Raw genomic sequence first — 13,861 nt, forward strand, 5'->3', positions numbered from 1 at the left:
CATTCAACAGCAATACACATTGAAAAAAATCAATTTTATACATGGCTAGTTCACACTAATACAACTGAATCAAACACACTTTCCAAAGCTCTATTTCCTTTTGAAAAAAAACAACTGTTCCCATTTAAATACTTCTGCTTAAACTAATACATGTTCCAGCTTCCTCATTATAAGGCACTTTAGATCACTGCCATGCCTAATGGCTTGAGGGAAGCTGGAGTAGACATCCACTGTACATATTTTAGCAAGATAGCTTCATGATTTATGCATAATGAAAAATAAAATCTTTCAAAATACCAGCTCCACACATTTTGAAAAAAATTAATTCAGATTACGAACTTGTAGGTGAAGGACAACAAAAGCTAAAGCATGTTAAAATTTTAAATTATCAATTACACTATAATTCAAAAATTTATTTCAGCCCCACAAATAGATAAACTTGCTCATTCTTCATGTGGTGATGAGCTATAACTCAGTGCAGGATCAGTAAAGTATATAGTTAGCTTCCAAGCATTTTGGAAGATGTATTTCAGTCTATTATAAATTGATTTGAATTAGCAAGCTGCTATTTTCATCAGTTGCTCTACAAAATTTCACATCAAATTCCTTTGAGTCTGTGTTTCTCAAAACATTTAATTTTGCAGTTCCTAGGTCTTTGGTCTTTAAGACTTTTCTCATTTAAATAAATAACAAATACTTTTGTTTAGCAGTGTGGTGTTGACACTGAAGAAAAAACTAATGTATCCAAAGAAATGGGTACAAAGACAAAAGTTACAAACACGATTCTGCTTGGCTACAGCTAAAATGCAGGTACAGGACTTATTTTACTGAATATCCCTCAAAAATTTATAATAGCTATTTAAATGCAATCTAAAAAGCATCTTTGAAAAACATATACTCATCCCTGTTTTTCTCTGTCCATTATAACATTCTAACATCTAAAATGAGTGACACAAGACAACAAACCAAAGTAACACACAAAATTCTATAGGAATGCAGATAGTCAGGCAGCATCTAGGCAAGAGAATAAATACCAGTAGTCGATGTTTTTGGCCAAGACCCTTCATCTGGATTGAAAAAGAAAGGGAAAGAAGCCAGAATAAGAAGGAGGGATGAGGGGAAGGAGTACAGGCTGGGAAGTGACAGGTGAAATCAGGTGAGAGAAGGTGGATTTGTAGGGAGGGGTATGAAATGAGAAGCTGGGAGATAATAGGTGGAAAAAAGCAAAGGGTTGAGGAAGAAGGAATCCGATAGCAGAGGAAAGTGGGCCTTGGGAAAATGGGGTAGATGAGGGGCACCAGAGAGAGGTGATGGGCAGGAGAGAAGAGAAAGGGTAAAAGGGTAGCCAGAATGCGTAATGGAAAAAGAGAAAGTGGCGGGGGTTGAAATCGATATTCATGATCTCAGGTTGGAGTAACAAAATCCCAGAACATAACTGAAGCCCTTTCATCAAGGAAATCACTGATTTAGTTGCCATTTCATTCAACAGTTGGCTGGGACACCTTGATGAAGGAAGGAAAACAGACTACCAACTTCTGATTTCAGCACAATTATCTTCCATTTCAATTGTGGAGACCAGGTTTAAAAAAAATAGGGCAGGACAATGCTGAATGATAATCACTTTTTTTTGAAATACTGGATTTCAATTTGAGTCATATAAAAATTGCTCTATTTTTATATAGCCCTAAAAGTGGTTTCCTAACCAACTATAACAGGCCTTTCAATTTACTTAACATGTAACTGTAGATGCAGATTATGCAGGTCCACCAACTCCATTTGAAGCCTGAAATCAACATTAAATATTAAAATATTGCAGTCAACTATAAATCCATTAGGGATACAATTGATGATCGGTTAATTTAATGACTAAGCAGAGTATAAAGTTTTATGAGGGGACAGATTTGCAGATGAGTTGCAATGTGGAGTGGTGGGGTGAAGTTGGAGTAATAGCAGAGTGTGATAAATGAGAAGATCAGGATGTAATATCAAAAGATCTTTAGAAAATCTAGGTAAAGGTTATTATACATAATAGAACATTGGATGCAAGTACTAATGCATCAACTAATGGAGAATCAAATAAGGACCAAAAAAAAACTAAGGTAGACTCTAATACTCAAGCTTTTTATCAAACTTGTTAATGACTGATGAACTGGAGACTTGCTGATGGCACAAAACTGGATGAAACAGAAAGATGTGTGAAGAATATGAAGTCCACAAAGGGATATTGGTTAAATGTGTGGACAAAAAAAAAACCAGATGAAGCACAATGGTCTACACTACATATAAAGCTAAGTATTAATTCAGGTAGTAAAACATTGGCAATTCAGTCTGGTAGCAAAACTTTTAACATGGAGAGTGATAAGCAATTGTTGATTGATCAAGAAATCTGGGAATACAATTTCATGAAGGATAATCAAGGCCAGAAACAAAATTATCATCTATTTTTTGATCACCTACTCTATTCTTTGTGACAATCATCAAGTTTCATAAAATGTCATTAAATTTCCAAGTTTCATTATGCTAGACATTATTGGAGGTTCAAAATGAGGCAAAATAATTGTCATTCTGGTATAATTGATCAGTTACATACTATAAAAACTAGAGATTCTGTAAAAGCTGGAAATCCAGAGTAACAGCATTTACTCTGTTAAAGGAACTCAGGTCCCATCCATGAAAAGGAATTAGCAGCCAAAGTTCTGGGCCAAGCCCCTTTATCACGACAACAGTTACATACTGCTCTTTTGTCACATTGACCAATGGTTTCACATACACTCGTGACATCCTCTGTTTCTCTATAGCCTGCATTAACCTTCCATTACCTTCAATCAAGGGCACTCAGCATGCACTTACTCAGGCAAAGATTGGTTCTGGTCAATTTTTAATACTTTTGTAGGATACACACATTGTTAGCAAAGTCAGCAGCAAATTGACAATTAGTTAACAAAAGTGGCGACAATGAATTACAGTCCTTATAGTGAAGTCAGCCCCAAAGGATGGCTAAGAAACAATGCATGTTGTGGCAGTAAGAAAACATTTTTCTAAATCTGGATGGTGTGGAAATTGCAAAAGTTAGTACTACAGGCCTTATTTTCTAGCGGTTCCAGTTTTGAACTTCTGAGCAAGTCTTGCCAAGCAGCATTTCGGGTTAGTAGTGCCTATATTGTAGAAAGTGCATCAAGAATTTAGTAAACATTTAAGGTGCTGGGCAGGTAAGGTACTGGTTCCTTTCTCCTGGATGCTGTCCAACATCAAGTGTTGGGTGGATGAGTAGCTTTAACTAGCAAAAATTTCACGTTGTCAAATTACACCAAATAACTATGAAAATACCAAGAATACCCAGTCACAGTATGTGAATGAAGCAATGAATTTTCTGATCAATTATCGGTCAGGTTATTGATGGCAAGACTTCTCACTAACTCATGCTGGAGATGGCAAATTGCCCAGTGCTCAAGACATGAATATATGTGCCACCCATCAGCAGCACCTCTCCCACCATAAAAGATCTTGTGTTTTTTTTTTAAAAACATGTATGCAGGCACTAACTGCATTATCCAAGGACAGAATGAAATTGAGCACCCAGCAATTAATGACTAATATGCTCACTAAACTTCATGATTATAAAAGGCCACTGTCAAAGCAGATATTTACTGAGATACGAGGAATAGGCCTTTCTGGCCTTTGAGCCACACCACTGAGCAATCTCCCGATTTAACACCAGCCTAATCATGGGACAATTTACAATAACCAATTGATCTATCAACCAGTACATCTCTGGATTGTGGGAGGAAACCAACACGGTCACGGGGAGAACATTGAATTCCAGTCACCTATACTGTAAAGCGGTGTGCTAACCACTACACTATGCCAGCCCTTGCATATAAAATTGTTATACACAAGGCACACCAAGCTGAAGAATTTTTTGCAGCAATCTCTTGATGGCTGAAATAACTGACTTCCAACAAGCACAATAACTTTCCCTTGTGAAAAGCACAACTTAAGCCAGTGTAAAGTTTTCCTTTTGATGTTATATCATTATTAGAATCTGCTTCTGGAATGCAGTTCATTTGTCCATGTTCAGACTCACAGTACAAGGTAGAGCCATCTTGATAGAATTCAATAAATCAGTAATTGTTAATATTCATAAATTTCTATCATTTAATAATTAAAAATAAACTTAAAGGTGAAGGGTGGAAGCAGATCTGTGCATATCAAATGACCTGATTACAAACATACTCGCATCATTTATGAAAAAAATCTGACAATTGTTCAATGAGACCAACTACAGGCACGGCTGATTTGGGAGTGTTGATTGAACTTGGGCAAGGCAGCTGGACTGCCATTAGGCTTAATTATCTTAACTGTTCTTGTAGAGTCATTTCTTGGTATTACATGGGGCAAATTAATTTGGCCAAATGTTTATTTGTAATAAAAGAATTCAGCATGGTAGTATTGGAAATTCTACTTACCATTTCTGGCTGATGGTACTTGGAAACACGTCAGCTTTGCTTTCAATACTCATCTGCTGGGTTCTGTTGTCATTAAGGATGGAGATATTTGAAGCTGCCTTCTCTCCAAGCAATATATTGTCCAGCACCAGTTCACAATTGGATGGGGCAAGGCTACAGAACTTCAATTTGATCTGTTTGTTGTGGAATTATTAATCCTCATCTACACCATGCCACTCCTATATAGTCTGTATGCAGCGTCACACAGCTCTTTAGAAGGAAGCTGCAAATGTGAGACAAGATTTCATTTCCTTCTCGAATAATAACTGGAGGTCATTCTTACCAATACACTCATGGCCAGATGCAGAAACTTGCAGAATTCTTTGTGATTCTTTCATTACCAGCCAAGAACCAGTCGACAGCAGTTTACCCTCAGGACTCAGCCAGCGATGGTGCTACTGTACCAAAAGTTGATGGGACACTGTTCTCTAAACTTCATGACATATACTGGTATACATATTAAACCCAATTCTGATATTCTGATTTACTGCTTTATCTAGGTGATGATCATTGTAAAATAAAATAGCAAGTTTGTCACCAGAGAGAAGGCAGTAGGGCACCATCAGGAAGTTCCTTGCCTGTATGAAGTTTCATACAACCATGAGTCAATGCTGGTACACGCAATGACACTTTTCACCATTATATATTATTGCAAAACCACTGTAAGAGGATATGCTCTGTTAATGGGGTAGGGATTGTGAAGTCTGAAATACTGGATGAACGATACTTCTGTGAGCATCATTTTAAGTACATTGCTGTCGGGAAGTTTGACCAATTCAGGCATAGATAATTAAAAATGTAATTAAAAGAGCCTTAATTTCTTTGAATTATTTTTAGCAAGGCTTTTCACTAAGTAAACATTAAGCCCAAGATCCAAGGGAAAGTGGTGTTAGGTTAAAATTGGTTCAGTGGTAGGAAAAATAATGGCTGATAAAATTTTTAATGCCTGGAGATACATTTGCATGGGGCACTGCAGAGTTTGGTGCTATATTGCTCCCACTCTGTGCTTAATCAAGTACAGGTTAACTGTGAGAAAGAAAACTGTGGACAGGAGATACTGTGGATTAATTATGAACAGAATAGTACTGGATGGACTTCCATGCGCAGAACATTACAGGATGCTGCCAGGACTGAGAGATTTCAGTTATGAAGAATGGATAGGTCAAAGTAGTTTTATTTGAACAAGGCTTCATAAGAGGAACAAAATTTGTACAAAAAATATCAAAAAATCCAGACTTCACTGACTTAAAGATATTTGAGACAAGAGCTCTATTCAAAAGACACTTGATATACTTTACCAAGGTACAAACCAAGAAATGGGAAGTAAAATAGGAAGGATATTGTTACCTGGTATAGATATAAAATTCAAAGTTCAAAGTACATTTATTACCAAAGTACACATGTAGTATACAACCTTGAAATTAGTCTTCCTGCAGGCAGCTCCAAAACAAAGGAACCCAGTCATGAAAACAAGCATCCAATGCACAAAAAGAACATATCACGCCTATGGCACAATTGAGAGAATAACAGAATCTTGAACACCAAACTGCAGAGTCCTAGAAATAGTCTAGGAACATTCAGTTTAGTTCATCTTAAGCCATGTCATTCAATGACTGCAGGCCACAGAACCAGTGCAGTAAAGGCACCTTGATCAAAATAACACAAAATAACCATAAAAAGTAACCAGAAACCAATATGTAACGTGAATTACAGAGTCCTCTAAAAAAGAGTCCAACCTACAAGTTGTGCTGATCAAACGTTGCCCAAGACCCCTGCACCTTTCTCTGGTAGAAGACAGGGAGAGGGAGACCAGTCAAATGCAGGCAGCCTGCGCTGAACACCCGTTCGCCGCTTTAATTGGTGAGTTATGGAGTCTATCATGGGCTCATGCTCTACCATTAGGTAGGGCACTCTGTTCTTAACCTCTTTCAACCACACCAAATTCCCTTGGAGACAGCAGAATACCAGATTGCTCAATCAGCCCAAAAACACATGACCAAAATGTAAATTACAGGCTCCGATTACATGCAGACTAATAGATGCATATTTAAAAGAAGCCTAGTTTCGTGAACTGCCTGCAGGACATTGTCATCAGTCATGTTAGTCGCTGGCACCATCATACCCATCATCATATAACTTTTCTTATCTGCCACAACTTTAATGATTCTACTTAGTAAATCAAACTTACCATACCAAGATGAACATACTATTTAAAAAAAAACTTAAAACACAAAATGATTTTTGCCATGGCCAACAGCGAGAATATCACAGAATCTCTGCACAAAACAGGGATACTTTTTCACATCCATGTTGAAATTTAAACTCGGTATTGAAATAATGGATTTACACTTAACTTTCTATTGTAAAGTCAAGTGCTTATCACAATATTGTACAGGAGAGTAAAAATTTATGCCAAGGCTGAATCAACTTTGAATATATCCTCCAGAAGTCCCACTCCTTCATTTCACTGTCAGATTCATGGTGCAGCAGGGAAAGAGCCAAAGTATCTGATCAATATTAATTATATTGCAAATGTGCTTAAGCTTTAACCATAATTTTATAAAAATAATAAGCTTTGCTTGCCCTACTCCAAGTGGATGGAATTGGGGAAGTCAAATTGGTTGAAGGGCTAAATTTAGGACTGTTCCTAAAATTGTTCCAATACCTCCATGTTTGAGCTCATATCACATATTAACACACTTTTGTAAATAGTGTGCTAAAGAACAATTTCCCAAGATGGGTATCCAGTTTAACCAATTATAACTGATCAATTCATTGAATGAAGAAGCCAATTTCTTCCCAATAATCAAACACTTGTTCTCTCCATTATCTAACTACAGTCTAGTACCTCACACGAACACTGTACCAAATCAATTATTCTCACGCATCTGATTCCCAAAAAAGCATTTAAAAAGGGTTTATTTATATACTTAAAGCAGGCCTTTATATAGCAGCAATCACCAACCTATTTTTAGGTAGGTACACAGGACATCAGTGCACCAACAGTTATCATACGAAATGCTTCTGATTGGTGTTCAGTGGCCTGAATGAAATCACAGAAATTAGCTCCAAGATTCCTGTATTTCCCATTTTGTATAATCCTTAATAATTATTCCTTCACTAGTCTTTCTTAGATTTTAAGAAAACTATCTTCTGGGGCAAGAGCAGCCCAATACAGAGATTCAATGAATGCCTTATGTAAACAATTGCTAATTGTGCTGTACCTTCAATTCCCTATTCTGAACTCTTGCAACACTGAACTTGAACATCCTGCTCACCTGCCCCCACATCAAATTGGCATTTTTTCCACCAACTTATTCACAGTGTACACATGACTTTTTCTTTTAAAGTCATATTGGTAATGATAGTTTTATCAATTTACACACAAGTTTTAAAATAATATTTCTACATTTAGATGTAACACTGACAGCAAATAGTAAAGAATGGAAGTGCCAATTAAGCCAAAGCTGTTTTCCAAATTGCATCTTTTCAAAATTCTATTTTAATACATTTTTATCAAAATACAAATACTTTGTTCAAAGCTACATTTGCTAAAACTGAAAACATCTCCAACTGGATTTGGTTTGAAAGATTTGGCTAAACTATCTAGCCATATTGACTTGCAAGTGAAAAACTCCATGACTTGCTAAATATAAAACTAATTGGGATACTCTGCACAATATCCATGAAGTTTAACAACCTGAAAAGTTAAAAAGAATAAATATGCGTTGCAGTGTCAGCTGCAAGGAACTTCCCCTATTTGTATTATTTGAATTGGTTCAAAAGACAACATTTTGAATCTAGTTCTCATCCTTGCACTAACAGTAGTTACCTCCTATAACTTTCTATTAGTCACATGGCAAGATACAGGATCCATCTCATTTTTAAATTGTGAATTGAAGAGTTACCTGATTCTTCACCCAATTACTCAATCGTGTGCTTAATGTCAGCAAGATACACAACTAATTGCCAAAAACAAACCCATATGGTTGTGCACTATTATCTGGAATTAATAATAACTAGATCTGAAGAGATTAATAGTACTGGATTACATTCTATTAAATGAAAACTCCCAAGGGGAGGGCAAGTTAAAAAAAAATCAGCATCTTCTGCAGTGTATAAGAATTGTCTAATTTTATTATTAGGGTTTATAACTTTGTTAAAAGCATCAAGTAAAATCTGGCACAGGACATGAACAGGTGAGCATCTCAAGGAAAACAAGACTAAAGTGAATTGAACACTATTCAAGGGCCTGGGGGCCAAGTAACATTAAGAGGAACAACATTAAAAGGTTTTAAACACACGTTGAATACACACAGGGGGAGGGTGGGGGATTCAAATATCACCATGAAACTACCTTTTGGGAAGAAGTTTGCCATTCCTATGCAGACTTATGTTTGTGGCCCACAGCAATGCAGCCCACTAAAATGAACTAGGTAACCAACCCATTCTGTTCATTGACAATAAAGGGTCCGCTGGTCACTCCTAGGGATGCATTGAAAATAAAAGCACCCGGTGAGCACGGAGAAATAAAAATCATGCCAAGAGACCGGAGCTGGAGTGGTGCAGAGATCTTGGAAGGTTAAACAAATTACAGATTTGAACACAGATTGAAAAGTGCAATGAATGCAAATCAGCAAATGCTAGGGTGAGGTGGGGGGAGGGGTCATTGTATGAATTGGGATACAGAAAGAACAGATTACCTCAAGAACATACAAGGATAACACCAAGTGGAAAGTCAAGCATGGCAGCATCAGAAAGCTCATATTTAGAATGTGATGACAACAATTAGAGTTTAAGTAGATTTAAAGACGGTGAGTGCAATTAACAATTCAATCGCTGGAACTAAATTTTAAATCTTAACCTATCAGGAAGCTGTTGCAATTAGCTTCAAAATCCTGTGTATGTGGTCAAAGAAGCAAACAGTGAAAAGTGCCGTTTTGACTGAGAAGGAAAACAAAAGTCAGGACTTCATCATGATAGACTGAGCTCAGTGAAAACTAGTCTGTCAGAATTGTATCCTGCAAGAGAGAGAGAGAGAAAAAAATCAGCAGCTCGGAAAAGCTGTAAATATTCTTAACTTGCCACTACAATAAAATCATTTAAGAGCAGATTAGTTACGGCCAAACTACTGTCCTCAGGATATCCAAAGCAAACTGCACACTATCAATCAGAACTGGAAACCTAAAATGATTTCTTTCACTGAGAACTAGAACCTTTCACCCCCCCCCCCCCCCCATAGGTCAGAATAATTAACAGGTTGCACTTGAATTTGGGCTTCCTGGTCCGCAAGGTAGTTCAACTGGAAATCCGGGAAACACTATCAAACCATAAATCAAAATTCATTAGTTATGAATTGCATGGGAACTCGAGTGCAAGTTTCTGCATAGAAAAAAAGGGGCCATCAGTTGTCCACACAAATATTCAAAACAAAATATGAATATTTTATCTGCAAAAACATTGTAATAGCTGGCAAGTTCGCCTGGGATCACAACGTTTGCTTGTATCTCCCATACTCAATAGATAATGGTTTTAAAAAATACTGCTTGAAAACTTAAAATGGACAACTTAAGAAGATTTTTTTGCAAAAGGGTCAGGCAAGTACTGCATTGTTCGATATTTGACGATGCACTGATTGCTCCTTTGTAGCTTAAAGCGAAAAACATCTAGCTGGAGTGCCGTGTCGATGAGAAGACTGTCACTGAACGGGATAGGTTCTGCTGCAGTACTTTAAACAGCATGCTCAGATCAACTGTTGACACGGCAGGTAGAGCAAACTCTCTACCAACCCAATTACCACCCCCACCAAAAAAAACAGGCCAAAAGATACCTACGCCTACAATATTTACAAGTCATCGTACTTGGATTTGAAATAATCTATAACCAGTAGTTCACCATAAATGTAATTTTTTTTCCTCTTCAGCTTTGAATCTCAATTTTAAAAGCCAAGTTCAAATCAAAACTCGGGAACCCTTTGAAAATATTCGAAGAACATTTGTGCTCGACCCAAAGGACGCCCTGATGAACTGAAGGTAGACCCGGAGGATTTGACGTAGACGGTTTTTAAATGGACGGCACTCCAATTCTAGGTCAGCCAGGCGTCTGGTCAGGTTAAGCAGTCAACGCAATGATAGACGACTTCTTCATAAATTATTCATGAAATTAGACACGACAGCAAATATTAATTTAATGAATATAACAATTCGTGACGATCAGCAACTAAAAGATACGACGCTCTACACTTTTGCAACAAGATTCATCCAACAACGAGGCCACGTTTGCTGTACCAATACTACCTACGCAAATTAATCTGCAAAATGACCGCTGAAAGAGGAAAAAAAATGTTCGACTAAACGCCAAGCAGAGGAACAGGGCAAGGGAGAATAAAGCTCGTTCATCTCCTAACACAAACCACCAAATGTAAAAGCATTCGGGTTAAAATGGGGGCGCAGTATTTTTGGTGAAGTTGGTGTGTATTCAATTAGATTCTGTCGCCCTGCTGGGCTAAACTACTGCGAGTGCCAGACCACCCCCATCCCCCTCACGACCACCACCATCTCTTAAAACAGTTTAGCAACTTCGTCTCTCTGGTAGATACCTCGAAAGACTCGGTGCAATTCATAATGTGAATTTTTCACGGAATTTGACGGTCGTTAATCATAGCGATTTGGAACATGCCTAAGCTGTTATGCAAATACGGTATATCGCGATTGAAATGGCTACTGCAGAGGTTAATCAGCCTCGCCTAATCGCTTCCCAACACACATCACGTAGTCAGTGTCTCCATTTAATAACGCTGTTAGAGAATCGTCTACAGTCACGCAAAAACTATTTTAAACAACCAAGTTTATTATTTCAGTTACAAAACATTTCAATATCATTTCCGAACTTTACCCTCTGCTATCTGCTGTAGAATACTAAAATGTGTATGACATACAATGTTTGAGATTAAATGTCAATTAACATCTGTTAATGAAATAGCAGCAGCAGTGGGCGACAGAGACACCGAAGACCGATTCCAGTCAGTCGAGTTTTGTTTTAAGGGAACAATCCAGCTGGTCAAGTTTTACTAAGGCTATGTATGGCAAGTTATCGGCTCAGGAGGAAAAACATATTAGGCATAAATCATGTTAACAAGACTGTCATTGTTTTTTTGCGTTTGGTTTCTGACCCAGAGAAAAAGAAACTTGGGGTTCAGACGTGTGTGTTTTCAGCCACAACGCGATGGCTTAATTGAAATATATAATGAATCAATCAATGAATAGCTGATAGTATAAGTCATTTTTCTTTTAAAAATTCTTTTATCCGCCCTCCCCCCAACTCGCCCCACTTTTCTACTGTCGGCATCTGAACTGTCAGTCATTTTACCAGCCCCGTTAATGAAAAGTTGGATTAACGTTGAAAGAAATGATAAAGGTTCCCCACCCGCACCTTTGCATTCTGAAAGGCCTCCAGCGCTCGGAAGGCTGTCTCTGTCAGTTTGACATGAAAGACGGTGAGTTTGCCGGGATTCGCTTTCCCACACGACAGCCCGTAACGTTGATCCTCAGTAAGCGCTGCCGCCATCTTGGACTCGGCCCTCCAGCATCAGTGTGATGTCCCTCTCATCGTCCACGTTCCCCACTTTCCTTCCCCGGGCTCTGGAGGAACCATCCAGCAGAGCAACCGAGGAGGTAACTGTGGGGCAAATGCCTGCCGCCCAACTTCTTTGGACAAGCGCATCCCGCCCAGCTCGCCACCTCTTCCGCCTTCTCATTGGCTCACTCCATCCCAGCCGCTGGCTGGCATCCCTGCCTCCTGATTGGTCCGCCGACACATCCATCTTTCTCGGTCGGCCCAATAAGCGAATGGGAAAACAGGATCCTTGGTGCGGCGATGAGCAGAGTTCTGGATGGGGGGCGGGAGTTAGCCGGGAGCGGGTCTTGACGTCACGACGCCGGTCGAAATCTGGGCACGGACGCGTGACCGCCCTTTGGTCCTCGCGGCGTTGATTGGCAGGTGTACGTCACGGGCACCGGTTCACAGACCCAGTTGTAATCGGATGACGTACGATGGGTCATTTATATATGTAAATTAGGTGACGTTGCAGCCATTGCCAGGAACCGTCAGCAGGGATGTTTCGGAGTCGCAAAGTGACGATTACTGAGATGAGTTATCACAGGGTCAGATTGTTCACGTCCTATATTGCCACAGTGACAGCACTCCGGAGCTGTCGTGTGAGTTAAATGTCTTCCTCTGATTAACTGAGCCAAGAAGGAGGAATCCCATAACTTTATTGTAGCCACATCGTCATTCCAGCAATGAGCACCCAGCTTGAACGGCTGAAGGGCCTGGGATCTGCAACACTGTCAGGGCGGCAGTGAGGGGATCCCCTTCAACAGGAACCACTTCATTCGGAAGGCTCTCCTTGACTGCTGCAAGTTTGGGGCGAAGGGGAGTTATTGCGTCCTAGACTTCAACAGCTTTTTCAAAGTGATCTTCAAGTACGTGGAGGGATGGCAGAAATTCCTGCGGGCTTTTCGAGAGAAGGGGAGCAAGGCACCGGCTGAAGGTGCAGCCACTTTTCACCATCCCCAACCAGAAGGAGCATGTGGTCCCATTCCACATGTTCGACCAGTTCAACAAGTCGGGACATGTTACAGTCCGATGCAGTGCAGTGATCTGCAAGAGCTGCAAACAGGACGGCCACCAGACAAAGGATTGCCAGGAGAGCAGATTGTGCAAAAGCTCTGTGGAGAGGCAGGTCACCTCTATGAAGCCTGCCCAAACCTGCCAGCTCCGATGCACAGGCAACATAAGGGGGAGCTGGGCAAATGGCGACACACCCACCACCTGTACTGAGACCCTGGCCAATACTAAAATGCAGACTGTGATAGGGGCAGGCAGGTCACCTCGAGCTCCACAAAACGAGGAGGAGTCCATGGAGGACGGGAGGGCTGAAGACAGGAAGAATGATGCGTGCTGAAGAGGAGGAAGTCTCAGAAGATACCATCCAAGAGACAAAAATAAAAGGAATTGGGAAGAAAAAGCAGGGCAGCGAACAGACGCCGGCACCCTGTCCACCTTGGAGGATGAAGCAGGTACAGGAAACTGGGGAACCAGGCAGAGGAAGCCCCAACTAGGAGAGGAAAAGGCAGAAAGGGAAAATACCAATGAGGGAGTTATGCTGAGCACCCACAGACCCAGCATGGTACCCAGTCAACATCAGCTCCAGAAACCTGGCAGTTGTACTGAGTACTCGGTCCCCCCACTGCAGGAGTTCAGGAGCAGACCCACATCCAGTGCACCCCAGCTCAGAGAGGTGGAGGGTGCATGTAGACCAGTGCAGAATGTTAGAGGGGAACCAGTGGCCAACT

General features: G+C 39.9%; 1 protein-coding gene across 1 annotated transcript in view; it reads right to left on the bottom strand.

Moving 5' to 3' along the window:
* The window catches only part of ell2 (elongation factor for RNA polymerase II 2), a 73,861-nt gene extending 61,609 nt beyond the window's left edge, over positions 1-12,252 (bottom strand). The window contains exon 1 of the mRNA XM_059969425.1: positions 11,937-12,252. Coding sequence (XP_059825408.1) covers positions 11,937-12,071 — 135 coding nt within the window. The 5' untranslated portion in view covers positions 12,072-12,252. The remainder of the gene's footprint in view (positions 1-11,936) is intronic.
* Between the last annotated feature and the right edge of the window lie 1,609 nt (positions 12,253-13,861).

Source organism: Hypanus sabinus, chromosome 5 (assembly GCF_030144855.1).
Source record: "Hypanus sabinus isolate sHypSab1 chromosome 5, sHypSab1.hap1, whole genome shotgun sequence".
NCBI lineage: Eukaryota > Metazoa > Chordata > Chondrichthyes > Myliobatiformes > Dasyatidae > Hypanus > Hypanus sabinus.